This window comes from Psammomys obesus, unplaced genomic scaffold (assembly GCF_907164565.1).
Source record: "Psammomys obesus unplaced genomic scaffold, mPsaObe1.curated_primary_1811, whole genome shotgun sequence".
Taxonomy (NCBI): domain Eukaryota; kingdom Metazoa; phylum Chordata; class Mammalia; order Rodentia; family Muridae; genus Psammomys; species Psammomys obesus.
The window spans coordinates 13935864-13954004 of NW_026596057.1; the positions used below are offsets into that span (position 1 = coordinate 13935864).

The 18141-nt window shown below is 38.1% G+C and overlaps 1 protein-coding gene across 2 annotated transcripts in view; it reads left to right on the forward strand.

Moving 5' to 3' along the window:
* Cep350 (centrosomal protein 350) overlaps nt 1-18141 on the forward strand; it is a 140043-nt gene that overhangs the window by 14198 nt on the left and 107704 nt on the right. Inside the window, exons 2-6 of one of the 2 annotated variants that reach the window (XM_055624428.1) lie at nt 2502-2587; nt 3960-4006; nt 6243-6354; nt 7392-7551; nt 9431-10044. In XM_055624428.1, coding sequence (XP_055480403.1) covers nt 2515-2587; nt 3960-4006; nt 6243-6354; nt 7392-7551; nt 9431-10044 — 1006 coding nt within the window. In that variant the 5' untranslated portion in view covers nt 2502-2514. The remainder of the gene's footprint in view (nt 1-2501; nt 2588-3959; nt 4007-6242; nt 6355-7391; nt 7552-9430; nt 10045-18141) is intronic. The other variant, XM_055624429.1, reaches the window with a different exon arrangement.

Genomic DNA, 18141 nt, shown 5'->3' on the forward strand with positions numbered 1-18141 from the left:
GTGTGTGTGTGTGTGTGTGTGTGTGTGTGTGTGTGTGTGTGTGTGTGTTTCAAGACAGGGTTTTGTGTGTGCAAATGCACAGAGGCCTGACATGAGAGGATGTCAGGTGTCCTGCTGTGTCATTCCTTGCCCTTTGCCCTTTTGAGACACATGTGTCTCTGCCCTTTGCAGCGCCGGCTCACAGGCATGTGCGGCTGTGTCCAGCTTTCTGCATGGTTGGGGGTCTACGCTCAGGTCCTGTGTTTGTGTATTGTTTGCTTTTATACACAGCGTCATCTTTCATTTTTCAGTTAGTGTAGATAACCATGGTTGAAAGTTTTTAAACTATTTGTAAATTTACTGATTTTTGTTTTCTCCACACCTGCTTTCAGAAGAAAATGTGTTTTCCTGAAGATTTTTGCGTGTCCAGTGCCGAGGATTGAGTAGCGGGCACATACTAAGCAAATGCTGTGCCACTGAACCACACCTCTGACCCTTAGAACAGTTTTGAAGTTTGTGTCTTAAAGCTTATATGTCGGGAGAAATAATCCTTGGATAAATTAATTCCCATAAAATTAATATCCTTTTAAATTTTATATATTTGGATTTACTTACTAGGTAAACTTGTCTTTTTCTTAAATCTAATTTGGGATTTTAAAATATTCAGCACACTGGAACTGTGAATGCATTTCAATACTAGAGTGTTTGCCTACAGTGCTTGAATTCTGCGTTCAATTTCTCAGGACTCCGAATAACATACTGTATATCCTATAAAGAATTAATTGAATAAAAGAATTTTTACATCTTTAGGTTGTGTACCTGTGTATGTACGTGGCTCATTTGCCATGGCACATGTGGAAGTCAGGGGAAAACTTGGGCAGTCGGTTCTCTCTTTCCATTATGTGGCCCTGGGGATAGAACTCTGGTTGTCAGGCGCCACCTCCTCTTCCCTTTAAATTCCATTTTTAAAATTTATTTTATGGATTAATGACTTATAAATATGACAAAAGTTAATATACTTATGAAGAACTAATAAAATTAATTTAAAAATTAAGATCTTGCTAGGTGAATGAACAGGAGATAGTTCATAAATGAAAAAAGTAAGATTTAAGATCTGTGGCAGAGAAGGAGGGGGAAGGAAGGATTGGAGGAGCCAGAGGGATCAAGAACACCACAGGACCATGGCCCACAGAATCAACTGACTGGGACTCAGGTGGGCTTAGAGAGATCAGGGAGCCTGTATGAGTCTGACATAGGTCCTTTGCATGTGATTGTGTAGCTTGGTGTTCTTGTAGGACTTTAATAGTGGGAGTGGGGGCTCGCTGACTCTTCTGCCTGGCTTTGGGTCCTTTTCCTCCAGCTGGGCTGCCTTGGCCAGCCCTGACATGAGAATATGTGCCTGGTCTTATTAGCGTGTTATGCCACATTTGGTTGATGTCTCTGGAAGACCTGCTCTTTTCAGAGCGGAGGGAGGGGGGCTGGTGTGTGCATCTGGGAAGAGGAAGTGGTGGAGAGACTGAGGGGAGGGAGGGAGGTGAAACTGCAGTTGTGATGAGAGAAGAATAAATAAAAAGATTTGTGAAGAATATTTGATCTGGCTAGCGTCTACCAAGTTCAAATTCTAGCAACCATTTTTTTTAAACCTATGGAATCGGCAAAAACAAAAATAATTCAAACAATTTAAAAAGGTATTAATGCAGCTTCTAGGCTTTTATATTACTGGAAACTGAAAAACAGTTTGACATTGGATTTCAGCAGCATGTCCACATTTTTAAGTTCAATTTTGATACATTTTGCAGATATTACTCTAGGCAAAGAATTCAGATAGGCCAAAATTCATATACACAGTGTTGTTTGTTTTGTTTTTAAGACAATGCCTCATTATGAATCACTGACTGGCCTAGAACTTGCTGTGCAGACCAAGCTGTTCTCAAACTCACAGAGATACGCCTGCCTCTGCCTTCTTAGTTCTGGGATTAAAGGGGAGATCACCATATCTGGCTACAGTGTTATTTGCAATAGAGAAAATGAAGCATGATATGATATTGGTTGTTGCTGATTTACAAGAATACTTTGTTTTTCCATTTATTTACTGTGTGCACGAGGAACTGTGTGGGGATATTTGCATGCCATGGCAACATGTGGGGGTCAGAGGACAACTTGCTGGGGTCAGCTATCCCAGCATGCAGGTCTAGGGATGGAAATCAGATTGTTAGGAAATCACATCCTTAAGTGTCGTGCTAGGGGTTGAGCTGGGGCCTTATGGAAGGGCAGTATGTGCGCTACCACTGGTACAGCCCTAGTCTTGTGACTCATAACACAATCAGTCTTCTGTAAATAATGACAATTTGATAGTAATGATAGTAGTTCCTCTATTGTATTTACTGGATACTCGTGAGAATATGAAGCTACATTTTAGAGATGACAGTCTTTTTCAGACCTTCATGAAAAAGTCAGTATATTTCTTTACTATTGTTTTTTATAATAGTGATGGTCAGTGATTATTGATGACATAATTGCAGGTAAATTGGCAAGATGAGGAGCAGCAAGTCAAAAGAGGTGCCTTTACCAAATCCAAGGAGCTCTCAAAGCAAGGAGCCTGTTCAAGGTATGATTTTTTTTTTTTTAGATTGATTTTAATCCCTTTTTAAGTTTCTTTAATATATTAAATTCTGGGCTGATCAGTAGGTGAAATTTATGCATATATTTTGATTTATGAAACAAAAAAGTGGATTATGCTGAAGGGGTGGCTCGGTGGTTGAAAGTGCTTATGGATCCTGACAAGACCTGTGTTCAGTTCCCATCACCTATATTGTGTGCTTTGCAAATGCTTGTAACTTTAGCTTTAGTTGTCATTTGCATGAACACACACACACACACACACACACACACACACACACACCCCATTTCTTAAAAAGTGGATAGGTAATTTAAAAAATTTACCTTTCAGTATAATAGTACTTTTTAAAAAATGAATTAGTTGAACCAGATGTGGTCATACTTTACTGTAATCCCAGAACCTAAAAGGCTGAGGCATGGGGATCATAAGATTAAGGCCAGCTTGTGCTGTGCAGTAAGAACTTATCTCTCCTCAAAAAGTATAGATGCAAAATCATTTTTTTTTCCAGAAATCCTGACCTTAGTGGCAGTATCTGTAGTGCATACATAATAAGTTACCGTCTCCCTGAACTTCTTTTTGCAGTCATTTGTTGAGGTACTTTAAGGTGTAATATATTGAAAGGGAAACTGACAGACTGAGGTAGATCCAGAGGAAGATTCCCATTTGTGAGGAAACCGAGCAATTAAGCCAATGGGGAGTATTTGGAGGAAATGAAAGTATTTATCTATTTATCCTGGAAGAGGATAACTCATGGGAAACGACACAGCCTGAAACTAGTTGAAAGACTGTTACTTGAAAGACCAAATAGATTTGTTTGTGCTAGTACAATGAAGTGTGGAATATTTTTAAAAGTAGTTTTTTACATTATAATGTGTGATATAAGACAATACAAAGTTTTATATTTGGTTGGGTATGTTGGTGGATGCCTATAATCCCAGTACTCAGGAGGTTCAGGCAGCAAGTTTCTAAGTTGGTCAGCCTACCCTACCTAATTTTTTTTCTCTCTGTCTCCGTCTCCGTCTCCAACTCCATCTCCGTCTCCATCTTTGACTCCATCTCCATTTCCGACTGTGTGTGTGTTGTGGAGGATGTTCAGGCCATTGCTGTTAACTGAGTATACTTCTTTCTTTTATGTATGTCCTGACAAGCTGGCCTTATCTAATGGTAGGGAGAAAATGGTATTTTTTTTTTATTTTTTTTAAGAAAATGGTATTTTGATTCAGTATTACAAATGCATTTGATAAGGAATGGTTCTAATCAAGTAGCTCTCAAACCTTCGATCACATTTGGGAGCATATTAAAATTCATAGTTTAAGTTCTATTTCAGAACTCTCATTCTATAAATGTCACTTTTTCTCAGTAGATATAACCACAGCGTGGGATGCACTTTCTCAGACCAAGGCTGCTGTAAGTAGTTTTAGTCTCTATTTTAAAAACTTATTTGTTTTCAAATTGATTATAATGTGATTAATTAGCATACTTAATTGGAAAACAAATTCAGATATTTTGTATATATATATACAGAATGAACAAAAATGGGTAGGAAAGGAATAAAAAGGATACTGCTTTAGGGTGTCAGGTCTGCTACAATCATGACAGGTCAAAGTCATGTGACTTCTGCTGTTTATTTACTTTATGTGGTGATATGAAGGATGACTATGGAAGGTTGGACTGTACCTGTGTAGAAGGCTTGTTATCAGGGAGGAAGTGAAAGGAGTTGGCTCTTATGTTTTGTGGCCATAGGTTCTTTTCCTTTATAAAAAAGAATGACTATGGGAGAGTTATTTTCCTTTGTGTTTAGTCAGTTTTGTTTGGATTGTAGAAATCCAAACTGGCAAAGTGATATATGGTCTCTTCAAAGAGATATTCCTCTCCTAGGTTATTATCTTAATATGTTTCTTTTTGTTTCTTTTATATATCCCTCTGAAATTGGCTCTGTTTCTTTATTGTCTGAGTATTTTAAAAAACATTGAATTATTTTTATTTTATGTGTCTGAATGTTTTGTCTGAGAGTATGTGTCCACTGTGCATATGCCTGGTGCCCACTGCGGCAGCTGTCAGCCGTCATGCTGGGTGCTGAAAGCTGAACCTGGGTCCTGTAAGGGGAGTAGGTGCTCTTAGCTGCGGAGCATCTCTCCAGCTGTTGTCTCATTACTTTGTGGAGTTTTCTATGTTCTAATCTTTGGAACTCTTGAAAGTAACTCATCTAGTGTGTGTGTCTGTTTTGTTTTTGTTTTCTTTTGAGAAGGTCTATTTTCTGTATTTTGAGAAACATGACCTTACACAGTGGTAGAAAGAAAAATTGTATTTTGAGTCAATATAATAAAGATTTGGCTTTTTATAAAGAAACAGTATACAAACTCTCTACATGAACTTTAAACATGTGTGATGTAGGAATGAATAGTTTCTATGTCCCGATTTAATTTTAGTGAAACTAATATAGAATGAATCTGTGAATAGTTAATTTTCAAAAGTACTGTATGTTTTTGAAGATTTTTTAGGATTATAAGAGATTAACAGATAGGGAGAATACCTGATACTGAATTATATGAAAGATTATTCTGAATCGTTTGCAGAAATCTGAAAGAAGGTAAAGCTTTTTTTGTTTTTTCAAAATTTTTTTCGAGACAGGGTTTCTTTGTGTAGCCTTGGCTGTCCTGGACTTACTTTGTAGACCAGGCTGGCCTCAAAGTCATAGATATCTGCCTGCCTCTGCCTCCCTGAGTGCTGGGATCACAGGCATGCGCCGCTGCACTCAGCCAAAGGTAAAGTTTTATATAAAGTGTTTTTATTTCCTTGTGATAGAATTTTGATGATTTTAATATTTATATTTTTTGTTTTCAGATGTTTCTTATAAGCCTGTAGTACTACTCTACTGTTCAAGAAAAAATGCTTTTTAAACTTTAGAACATTGGTAGTGATTATATTTCAGGGTATATGTATTCTGTGAATTATATGTATTCTGTGTATTTTGCTTTCATTTAATTTTATTTTATGTTATTTTTTTAATTTAGATTTGTTTTTGTTTTTGTTTTTGTTTTGTTTGTTTGTTTTTTAGACAGATCTCACTATGTAACTTTTAGCTGTCCTGAAACTTGTTATGTAGACCAGGCTGACCTCAAACTTATCAGCCTCCTGAGTGCTGGGGTTAAGTAAAGGAGTATGATACCACACTTGGTGAATTTTGCTTTTATTGAAAGATGTATATTATAGACATGAAATTGTAATAAGTTGTGACTCCTTGAATACAAATTTTAATCCAGCCAAACTATCCTTTTCTTAATTTTACATGCAAAATATACATGGTATGTTGAATAGTGATATGTCATATATTTCAGATAATTTATTGCCTTAAAACTTAACATTAAAAATAGTTTAACATGATGAGTAGAAACTTTGGAACTCTTTATCATCGGTTGGATATTTTTGTTTATATTTGGATAGCATTATGCTCAAAGCATAATTACTGCTAAAGCAGTAAAAAAAAAAAAAAAGTAAATATTGCAAGAAAGTGTTTGAGGTTTTTTTTTTTCTATTTTGGAGAAATATGTTGGGTAGTATTATTTTAAACATCTATGTAAACAAACGGTAATTGGAATATTTCTGGAATAATTTATGTGTTTTCATGGTATTCAAACTTTAGCTGAGACACATTGAGAACAAATTAGAAGTAACCCCTTCAAGTACAGCTGTAATCGATTCTGTGATGGATGCTAAGAAGTCGACAAGTGCTACCCGAAAAATAAGTAGGAAAGGTATGTGTGAGCTCCCTCCTAAGAATTTACCTCTCTTAAATGCAGATTAATAAGTTGCCATCATCGTTTGTGGGGGGTGCACATGTGCCATGACCTGTGCTGTGGAAGCCAGAGACCAGCCTCGTGGCACTGGTTCCCTCCTCAGGTTCTGGAGGTTGGCCCAGTTACTACAGGTTTTTGTGGTTTCAGTTTAGTCTCTGTTGATAGTTTGCTGTGTATGCGTGTCCTGAGACTGCTGCTGAGTGCTGCTGAAGCCGCTGCATGCTTAGCGATGCTGGTGATGTCTTCACCATCGCATCACCTTTGACATTTAAGTTTTCATTTGTTGTGGTAATGAGAACTTTATTTAGGTGTTTGAGGTTATAGATACTTATTTTCTTAGTTCTCAGGTATAGTCTTTGAAGGTAAATTTTAGTTGACTTAACACGCATGCATTTTTTGGGGGGCTAAATTGTTAGTCATGAATGGAGTATTTTTATACGGATACATTGACAGTGACACCTGTACATGCATATATATTTATAATGTGTAACATACATTATAAACTTACACATGTAGATGTTTGATATGGTTGGTTTGTTTTGCTGGGCTACAGGGTGCAAGTAAATGCTCTCTATTTAGACTGAACTTTGCTGGGTTTTGACAATTCTCCTTTTACTGTTTTGGAGGAAGGGTAACTGAAGATTTAACATAGGGCCCCACATTCAAGGAAAGTCCCTACTGCTGACCTATATCTTCAGCCCTAAATTTTATTTTCTTTTATATTTTGAGATCAGTTGTTTATACTGGCCTTGAACTCACTTTGTAGCCCAGGTAGGCCTTGAACTGGCAATCCTTCTACCTTATGATGTAGAGATTTTGATTTGTATTATCATCTTAAAGTACAGTCTTCTCTGTAAATTGAGTGGCTATGGGTATTTCTGTCTGCTTACCTAATAGCTGACTAGAGATGGTAAAAACAACATACAGGTAAGTGATTCTCTTAGACAATCATGTTCTGTATCATATGTTCTCATAGATTTCTTTTTCTCCTTCAGATGGTAGATATCTAGATGATTCTTGGGTGAGTGCTCCAGCTTCCAAATCTACTAAACCACGGAAAGAGAAATCCCGTAGTCCTCTTAGGGCTACCACCTTGGAGAGTAATGTTAAGAAAAGCAATCGTGTGGAGTTCCGTGAACCTTTGGTTTCCTACAGGTTCGTATTGGTAAAAAAAAAATGTTAGCAACTGGAGATAGTCTATAATAATTAAGCAGGATTGTGATTATTTTTCAGTTTTTGTAATTCTCTGATTCTAAAATTCTATTAGTTTCTTTTCTAATTGCTATGGTTTGCTTGGGTCACAGTGTGAAAGCAGTACAGTCCACTGTGTCAGGCAGGGGATGGCAGCAGATCCGTGAGGCGGCTGCTCACACTCTCTGCAGTTAAAAAGTGGAAGGAACAAGAAAATTGGGGTGGGGTATGAAATCTTAAGCCTACTCTAGTACCTCATTTCCTCCAAGCATCTGTCTAGCTCTTAAAGTTACACAGACCTCTAAAACAGTGCTACAAGCTGGGAACTGTAGTATTTAAACACATTCAAGCCGCAACAGAAATGTTATTATTCTCCACAAGAGATAATCCAAAAAGTAAAAATTCACCCAAACATAACAAATAACCCCTCTCCCAATTTAACCCTCTTATATTGTATTGTTATTTTTTGTGGTACTAGATGTCAAATCCAGGATCTCTCATATAGTTGTCAAAAGCTCAGCCAATGAGCTGCATTCCCAGTCTGTAGCCTCTCTATAAGTGTTTGATTGGAAGAAACAGAATGATTTGTTTCTGTGTGCGCGCATATGTGTGTGTGTACCATATGTGTTGTTGGTACTAAGAATGCCTGGAGCTAAGTTAGTTGGTTGTGAGCTATCCCATGTAGGCTCTGCAAATTGAACGCTGGTCCTCTGGAAAAGCAGAAACTGCTCACACCCAGTCAGCAAGTATTCTGAACCATCTCTCTAGGCCCTAAAATTAATTTTTCTTTTACTGATTATATGAGTTTATTCTTTTACTTTGTAGCAACTTAGATGTTCTGGATTAATATGTTAATTTAATAGTGTAGAATAGGTAATAGACAATGTTGTACATTTTTGTTAGCAATGCTTAGGACATTTAAGTACTAAACTAAAAAGAATTTTATGTATTTTAAGAATACTGTACTAATAATTTAAATGTATTGCTGGCCTTAGGATGGCTAATAGTAGGAATTAGCAGACCCTGGGCCTTATGCTTATTGAATTTATAAGCATTTTGCATATTTTAAAGTGTCAGTAAATCAAGAAGTTTTATGATGGTACACTTGGAACTTTTAGGTATCTACTTGTACTCTCAAATTTTGTGATAAAGAATTTGGAATGTTTAATAGGTTATATTTGATACAGGTTAAAAGATAGTAAAGCATTTGCAAATGTAGGTAAGATATATGTAGAATGATCAAGGCTGAAAATATAGCCGTGGGTAGCACTAGTATTGAATAAAAAAATAAAGGAATACGAAAAACCTGCATAAAACCATGATTACTATCAGCAAGGAGATTGAGTTATTGACTCCCTTGTATTCTGATAGTCTTGTTTTACTTTTGTTAGCTTCAGGGACTGGTTTCAGTTTGACTGCTTTTTTTGTTTTTTGTTTTTTTTTTTTTTTTAGTTTTTTGAGACAGGGTTTTTCTTTGTGCGTTGGCTGTCCTGGACTTGCTTTGTAGAACAGGCTGGCCTCAAACTCACAGAGATCCACCTGCTTCTGCCTCCCTGGGATTACAGGTATGCGCCACACTGCCTGACTTTTTTTTTTTTTTTTTTAAACTCTTACTTAGGCTCCTTTTAGTTGTCAAGCAAAAATTATTTGTGGTGTACATAATGTTTTGATTCATGTATTCAATGTGGAATTGCTTAATCAGGTTCTTTATGTGTGTATCACCTCACACACTATTATTCTGTGTTGAGGATACCTAAGGTCTAACTCCTGCAGTTTTCAAGTCTACAGGTTTTGTTTTTTTGTTATTGACTCTAATCACAAAGCTTTTTCTTTTCTATCACAGGGAAACCCACAGTACACCTTTCAGCTTAAGTCCCAGTCATCTGGAGTCAAAGCATGTCTATTGTGTTCATGAGGAAAAGGCTGAGAGTGGGAAGCAAATAGTAGGCAGTCGGGAAGATCGGAATCTCCATTGCTGTGATTTGGAGAGCTCTCAACCATCTGTCATCAGTGATACAGTTGTTAGATTTTTAAATGATGGACCAGCAATTGATGCATTGCACAGTTCTGAATGTTTAACTAAAATGGGAGTACATGTAAGAACTGAGGAAGAAATGCCTAACAGAACAAAAGGAAATGAGAACAATTCAAAGCCTTCTTTTAATAACATGGGACTCGAAGTTGATCCAAAAGTGTTGCTGCCTGATTCTTCTCCATCCTCTACTAGTGCCTGCAATTCCCAAAGATTTGATATTTCAAAGCGGCGACAACATGATGTTAAACTGGAAAAACTTAAGGAGCGGATTAGGAAACAATGGGAACACTCAGAAGAAATAAATGGCCAAGTCCAGACTCTAGGTCATATTGACCATCCAGTAATGGTTGTTAATGTTGATAACTCGGTGACAACCAAAGTTAGGAAAGTGGCAACAGCACCTCCTCCTCCAGCATATAAAGGTTTGTAGTCTTTATAGTTCTCTCTGTCTTGATGTCATCTGGTTCCTCAGAACGGGTTGATTACAAAATTAGCTGCATGCGAAAAAAAATTTTAGGTACATGTTAAGAATGACAATTCTAGGGGCTGGAGATGGCTCAGTGGATAAGGGCACTGTCCTTTCCTCCAGAGGTCCTGATTTTAATTCCCAGCAACCACATGGTGGCTGTCAACCATCTATACTGGATCTGATGTTCTCTTCTGGCCTGCAGGTGCACATGCAGGTAGAGCACTCATACATAAAATAAATAAAGAAAATCTTGAAGACTGACAATTCTATATGTACATCAGAATTTCTAGGGATGGGGTCCAGAATGATATTTGATTTGTTTGTTGGTTGGTTTGTTTTTGAGACAGGGTCTCACTGGCTAGCCTGGAACTTACTATGTAGAACAGGCTGGCCTGGAACTCGTAGAGATCTGTCTGCTTCTGCCTCTCACATGTTAGAATTAAAGGTGTACACCTCCAGAATAAGAGAGGCAGAGAGAGACACACACAGAGAGAATGGGACAGAGGGAGACAGAGAGACCGAGAGCTCTCTTACTAGATAATGAACTCAGATTCAGGCTTGATGACAAGAGCCTTTCCTGAGGGAGCCATCTCCTCTCCCCAACTCTCTGACTTTTCCTTTTTCTTTTTCTTTTTTTTGGAGACAGAGTCTCATTATATAGCCCCAACCATCCTGGAACTCACTCTGTAGACCAGGCTGGCCTGCCTCTGTCTCCTCAGTGCTGGGATTAAGGCTGTGTACCATCATGCCTACTCTCTAGGTTTTCTTTTCTGCATATTTTTTTCAAGTGCAGTTTTATGGATAAAGTCAGGCAGATCAAAAATTTTATAGATCTCTTCTAAAAATTTTATTAATAAATTAAGACAGATTTGAACTAATTAGATTGTTTTGTATTTCTTTACCAAATTAAAAAAATTTCCCTGACAAGTTTTAGACTGTTTTATTGTCCTAAAAGGTCTTTAGTCATTTTTTTTCTGGAACAATTTTAGCAGTATTAATTTTATTTTGTGTTGCTTGCTATGTTTTATTAGTGATACTTTTTGTGAATTAGATAAAGATAATTTGCATTTCATTGTAGTTAATCTGTGGTACACTTGTGACCAAATTCACTTTAGAATACTTAAGAATGTGCTGTTGTCTAAAATGTTCTGATGTATTATTAATGAGATCCTTCTAGTCAACTCTTCTAGTTATGTATCTCATATCCACACTGTTGGCAGAGCAAATAGCAATTGGTAAAAACAAAATACTCTTCTTGGTTTTGAAAGAGTGAGATTGCCCCAAATCTTGTCATAGCATGTCATATCCACTAAAGCAGTCTGTTTCATTTTTTATTTCTAAAATAATAGAAGTTTTAAGGCACTATAAGTTATTTCACTAAAACAAACTTGAGAGATCTTATTAGAGTATATTTTACTTAATGCTTAGAAGTTATGACTCCTAAAAGTAAAAGTCTTAAATATAACCTTTTAATTCATTGTTGGGCTTACCATAGTCCTTTTTTTTTTTTTTTTTTTTTTTTTTTTTTATTTTTAAAATTTATTTTTTTTTTTATTAAAAGATTTTAAACACCTGTAATCCCATGGCTCAGGGAGGCAAAGGCAGGTGGATCTCTGTGAGTTCGAGGCCAGCCTGGTCTACAAAGCAAGTCCATGACAGCTGAGGCTACACAGAGAAACTCTGTCTTGAAAAAAACAAAACAAAACAAAATAAAATAAATTACAGAATATAGTTTCTAATATTCTGATTAATGAATTTAGTTTTTACAATAGCATAATAGTTTTTGTACAATGTAAATTAAATGCATCTCATTGTATTGTAGTCTAAAGTGATACTTTATTTGCTTGAATGCATAATAAGTTCACTTGGTTGATTGTTCTAAAGGTTTAAAGTATATACTTTAAAAAGCTTCTCTTATGTTCCAACTATCTGACCCATTTCTGGAGGTCACTTATATATTGTTGTGTATTGTTCCAAGGACAGTTTGTGCATAGCAAGCAATTTGTGCTTGTGGTTATTTCTTCCTTTATACAGTTCTTATTGTATTGAACCAGCCCTGCACCTGGGTTGATCCTTCGTTCTTTTTGTTACACATTCTCCCCCTCTCTTTCCTGGTGTTAGGGCATGAACTCAAGCCTTTTGTTTATTGTTTTTTTTTTTTTTGTGTGTGTGTGTGTGTGCTTTAAAAAAAGAGCTGACACAGATGTAGCTCATAGCAGTTTAGTGTCCAAGTGGGTTACATAGTAATGGGAAGAGGGACTGCCTCTGACATAATCTGATTGGCCTGCTCTTTGATCACCTCCCCCTGAGGGGGGAGCAGCCTTACCAGGCCACAGAAGATGATGATGCAGCCACTCCTGATAAAATAAAATAAAATTAAAAAAAAGAGCTGAGGCAGAATTGTAAGTTTGAGTCAGCTTTGGATTACATGGTGAGACTGTCTCAGAAAAGAAAAACCAGCAAGATGCCACAGACATGGGAATTATTTTATGAAACACAAATGGCGCGTGTGCTGTGATGATTCTTGCTCAGACTGCTCTTAGTGCTTGCCTATCTTTTTCTTTCTGGTGTAAAGATCAGTTAAGGTAAAGAGCCTAACTTGGTTATAAATATAAATAAGCACACAATATTTTTAACAATTTTTACTTTTTAAATTGTGTGTGTGTGTGTGTAAGTGCTCACATGCATGCTAATGGAGGCCAGAGATGTCAAATTCCCTGTAGATGGGGTTCTAGGCAATTGTGAGCTGCCTGATATGGGGCCTAGGCTCTGTACTGGGTTTTTTGTGTTTTTTTTTTTTTTTCAGGAGCAGTGTGTACTCTTAACCATTGAGCCATCTCTCTGGCCCCAGGTATTTTTAAAAACATATGTTCAGAAATTAGAATAAACAGAAGAAAATTGGACCAATCCCCCCAAAAAACAAACAAACCAGAAACCCCCAAAACCCCAACCAGCCAAAACACACACACACACACACAATCCCCAAAAACAAGAGTTAATGATTTGGGAGCTAAAAAAAATAAAACAAAACATACTGCTATTGAAATCTTAATGTATGTGAGGATGCAAATACATAGAAGGGCTTCTACAGAGAGAAATGTTTCCTGAAAGAAACAAACAGAAACACCCAAAACTCAAATACACCAAAATCTGAACTATGGTAAGCACAGATAGAACACTGTAACTGGAAAGTTCCACACCTGACCTCATGTGGCAGGTCACAGTCAAAATGCAGATGTGTAATATAGTTTAATTGACTCCTACGGGATAAAAAGCCCAGTCATACCTTACTAGCTTGGCTCTCCATTCCCCAACTCCATTGTGCTTGCAGGGATGATAAAACTATGTGCAGATCACGTGCAGCAGTGGCCTTTCCCCATCATGTCCCACAAAGGGTTTGGGCCATTTTTTTACGTTTTGCTTATTTTCTGCTCTGTGCTGTAGAAGATATTGCTGGAAATGTCAAAAAGTCCAGCAAACACCCTTTTTGGTAACAATTATAGCAAAAGAGAAAGTATTTAGTTAGGTTTATCAATAGTGCCCAAAACCAAGCATTCTAAGTGCAAAACATCCTATTGAGGGTATGGGCTGGAGTGACCACCAGATGTGACCTGAGAAACAAGATAAGCTGGTGGAGTTGTGTCATGAAGGTGATGAGCTGAAGGTAATGGAAAAGAAAGGCAGGCTGTGGGCTAGCGATGAACACCATGCATCTTAAGAGCAGGTCTGGCTGCGCTGCAGTCACCTGTGCCAGTGAGTGAGATGCTGTTGTAAGCCCTGGGGAGACCTACAACAATGAACTGAAATGGAGAGGACTGTGACTGTGGAAAAGGTTAAGAAGAAGCACAGCAGTTATTACTATTTTAGGATTCATGGTGGGAAGGCATGTGCTGATTACAAAGCCAAGAGAAGTTTAGTGACCAGTTTGCCAAACTTGTTGCTGATGAAAATCAAAAATACTCATGCCACTTTACTGTTTTGGTGATATTGCCCCAGAAAGGTACTAACTGTAACTGAGAAGACAGCCACCACAGGAATTAAAGGTGCCAGTGACAGAACGGCTGTTGAGATGTGTTAATGCAGCAGGCACTCGTAAGCCTTAAAACTTTGTATGATAAATGAAAGCATTCACCTCTGTTTTAAAGGGCTTAATTTCTTACCAGTCTGTGATGCTAATAAAAAGTTAGACCATAGACAGTTTTTTAAATTGGTTTCACTGGCACAAGTACTAGCAGCCTATACTCACTGCTAGGGAGCTGGCCTGAAAAATGACACAGGATTTTATCTCTTGACAATTATTCTGTTCATCTTCCAGCAGAAATTCCTATTAAAATATTATATATAGGCTTGCAGAACCTGTAGCTCAATGATAGAACACTTATTCATTGTTTGTAAAGCTTTATGTTCAGCCCTCAGCAGTATAGACAAATAAAAACCAAAGCAGTCCCCCCAAACCAAAATTAGTATTTATGCAATGTATCCCTAAAGTGTGCTCTCATTAATTTAGCCCTGTATTCAGGATTTCCTTATGTTAATGAAGAGTCAAATATAGCCACTTTCTTTCTTAAAAAAAAAAAATCATTTATTTATTTATTTATTTATTTATTTACATATTTATTTATTTGTTTGTTTATTTTGTGAGGCAGGGTTTCTCTGTGTAGCCCTGGCTGTCCTGGAACTCATTCTGTAGATCAGGCTGGCCTTGAACTCAGAGAGAGATCTTCTTGCCTTAGCCTCCCGCCTGCTGGGTCTGAAAGTGTGAGCAACACAGCCCAACTTAAAATATTTTTAAATATTTATTTGTGTGTGTATGTGCACTTGTTAGCATACACATGTCACAACATTTGTCTCCAGGTCAGAGGATAACTTGTTGGAATTGGTTTTCTACCTTCACTATGTGGATCCTGGGGATCAAATTCAGGTTTTCAGGTGTGGGACGTCAGTGCCTTTACCTGTGGAGCCAACCCACAGGCTCCAGAACACTTTGTTGAAAGCATGGTAACAGTGTGAAACAGAGATGCAAGCGTGAAAGGTTTTCTACGTGAATCTAAAACAGGGAGCTAACGTTCTGAAGATGCTGCATGGACTATTGCTGTTGTCTGGAACATGTGACTAAGGTCACAAATGAGCATATGTGGCACAGACTTTCGGGCCTGCAATTATGTGTTCAGTTATGATAATAAGGTGGTCAGTTTTTTCTGGCTTTACATATGTAAACCATGCCTTTGGAATTGAGGCTGCAGTTGTTGGCCAGGGAGGGATGAAAAAGCTGGAGTGGTTCTGAACCAAAGTGATGGTGGTGGTGATGATGGTAATGCTAGCACTGTAGAAGAGATGCTTGTAGGTGACATAGGGAACATTGTTATTAGTTGAGGGACTTAAAGCAGTGCACATTCACAAAAGAACAAGAATCACCTGGGCTTATAAAATCAAAGTTCTAAGACAAAAGCTTGCAAATGAGGTCAGTAACTCTTGAGGAAACATTAAGTCACCTCTAGTGGATCTACTTCCTAGTCCACAACTACCTCAGGAATTCCCCCCCCCCCCATTTATTTTATTTTTTCCCTTTTATTGAAAATAGATTCTTTTCTCATACAATATATCCTGATTACAGGTTCCTCTCCCTTTACTCCTTCTAGTTCCTCCCCTTTTCTCCTTCCTTCACCTCCACATCCACTCCCTTTCTGTGTTTTTCTTATTAGAAAAGAACAGGCTTCTAAGAGATAGCAAATGAACATGACAAAATAAGACATAAGATAAAACAAAAACCATCACATTGCGATTGGGCAAGGAAACCCAACAGAAGGAAAAGAGCCCCAAGGGCAGGCACAAGAATCAGAGACACAGGATTCCCATAAAAATACTAAGCTGAAAGCTGTTTTACACACACACACACACACACACACACACACACACACACATACACACACACACACACACATATATATGTAACTTGCTGCAGGGCCATATTGGCCCTGTGCTTTCTGCTGAAGTCTCTGAGATTTTGAGGGACTTGTCCTCCTGTTGTCCTTTATCTGGAGCTTACACTCTACCTCCTCTTCTGCGGGGTTCCCTGAGCTCCAAGGGAAAGGGTTTGATGGAAACATCCCATTCAGAGCTATGTGTTCCAGGGATTCTCCACATAATATCTGGCTGTGGGTCTCTCATCTGTTCCTGTCTGCTTCAGGAGGAAGCTTCTCTTGAATAAGGCACTAATCTATGAGTATAGAAGAATATCATTAGAATTCATTTTATTGATACTTTTTTGTTTGTTTGTTTTAAGACTAGTGGTGTTTTGCTTTACCCTAGGTCTCTGGGCTATCTAGTCTCTGGTTCTTGGTCACCCAAGCAGTGTTAGGTATGGGTTCCATTTCATGGAGTGGGCCTTAAGTCAGATCAGTACTTAACATTGGTTAAGTACTCTCACAGGTTCTACCATTGCCCTAGCATATTTTGCAGGCAGGACCGATTGTATGTCAAAGGTTTTGTGGCTGGGTTGGTATTTATGCTTCTCTTTTGGTAGCCGGCGGAGTACCTTCCTACACCAAAGACACTAGAATGTAGGGTGAAGTCTTCAGTAGGTACCAGCTTGACATCTTCATGTTCAGTGAGGTAGGTGGGTGTTGTCCGTTGGCAATGGAGAGCACACCTTTGTGTGCGACAACCTGGGTTGTTTGGGGATTTCCACGGAATCCCCCACCTCTGCCCTTGGCCAAGAACTCAGATGCAGCACAGTCCCAGCACTGGAAGCCTTGTTTGGTCAGTTGGGACTCTGTCTTCCTGATTATTAGGGGACCTCATGAGGACCTTCATATTTTGTAGGAAGTACTAGGAGACCTCATGAGGATCACCTTCACATACTGTAGGAAGTTTCCACTGCACTAGGTTTCCATACCTTCCCTCAGATGCCCCTCAGCTCCAGCTGTCTGTCCCTGCGTTCCTCCCCTTAACCCCTTCTCCCCTCCCTTTCCCAACTTGATCCTTCAGCTCCTGTCCCCACCTGCCCCAAGTCCCCCCATAAAACCTATTTCCCCCTCCCAGGGAGACTGTGTTTTCCCCTCTAGTCCCTAACTTTTCTGGGTGTACAGATTGTAGGTGGGTTATTATTTATTTAGTAGCTAATGTTCACGTATAAGTGCACACATAACCTTTATCTTTCTGGGTCTGGCTTACCTTACACAGGATGATTTTTTTTTTCTAGTTCTATTCATTTGCCTGCAAATTTCATGTCATTTTTTTTTTAACAGCTGGGTAATACTCCATTGTGTAATATGTACCATATTTTCTTTGTCCATTTTACTGTTGAGAGACATCTAGGTTGTTTTCAGTTTTTTGACTATTGTAAGTAGAACTACAATGAACGTAGTTGCGCAAGTGTACTTTGGGTATATGTCCAAGAGTCGTATAGCTGGATCTTGAGGGGATCTGTTTTCAACTTCATGAAAAACAGGCACACTGCTTTCCATAGTGGCTGTACAAGTTTGTGCTCCTCCCAGCAAGGGATGCTTATCACCTTTATTTCATATCCTCACAAGCATTAGCTGCCACGTGTGTTATTGATCTTAGCCATTTTGACAGGTGTAAGAGTCTCAAAGTCACTTTGATTTGCATTTCCTTGATGGCTAAAGATGTTGAACATTTTTTAAAGTATTCTTGGCCATTTGAGTTTCCTCTTTTGAGAATTCTCTGTTTAGATCTGTACCCCCCCTTTTATTTTACAAATAGGTTTATTTAAGGGTGGAGTGGGAAAGAGACAGAAAGATAGTGGGAGAGCGTAGGAGAAGAGAAAGGGGGTGTGGTAGAGTCCCCCAGGAAAGAAAGTCAGAGCTATACCCCATTTTTAAAATGTGAGCATTTGGTATTTTGATATTTAGTTTCCTCAGTTCTTAATGTATATTGGATATTAGTCCTCTAGTGGATGTGGAGATAGCGACATCTTTTACCATTCTGTAGGCTTTTGTTTTGACTGAATGACAGTGTCCTTTGCCTCATAGAAGCTTTTCAATTTTACAAGGTCCCATTTATTAATTGTTTATTTTAGTTTCTGCGT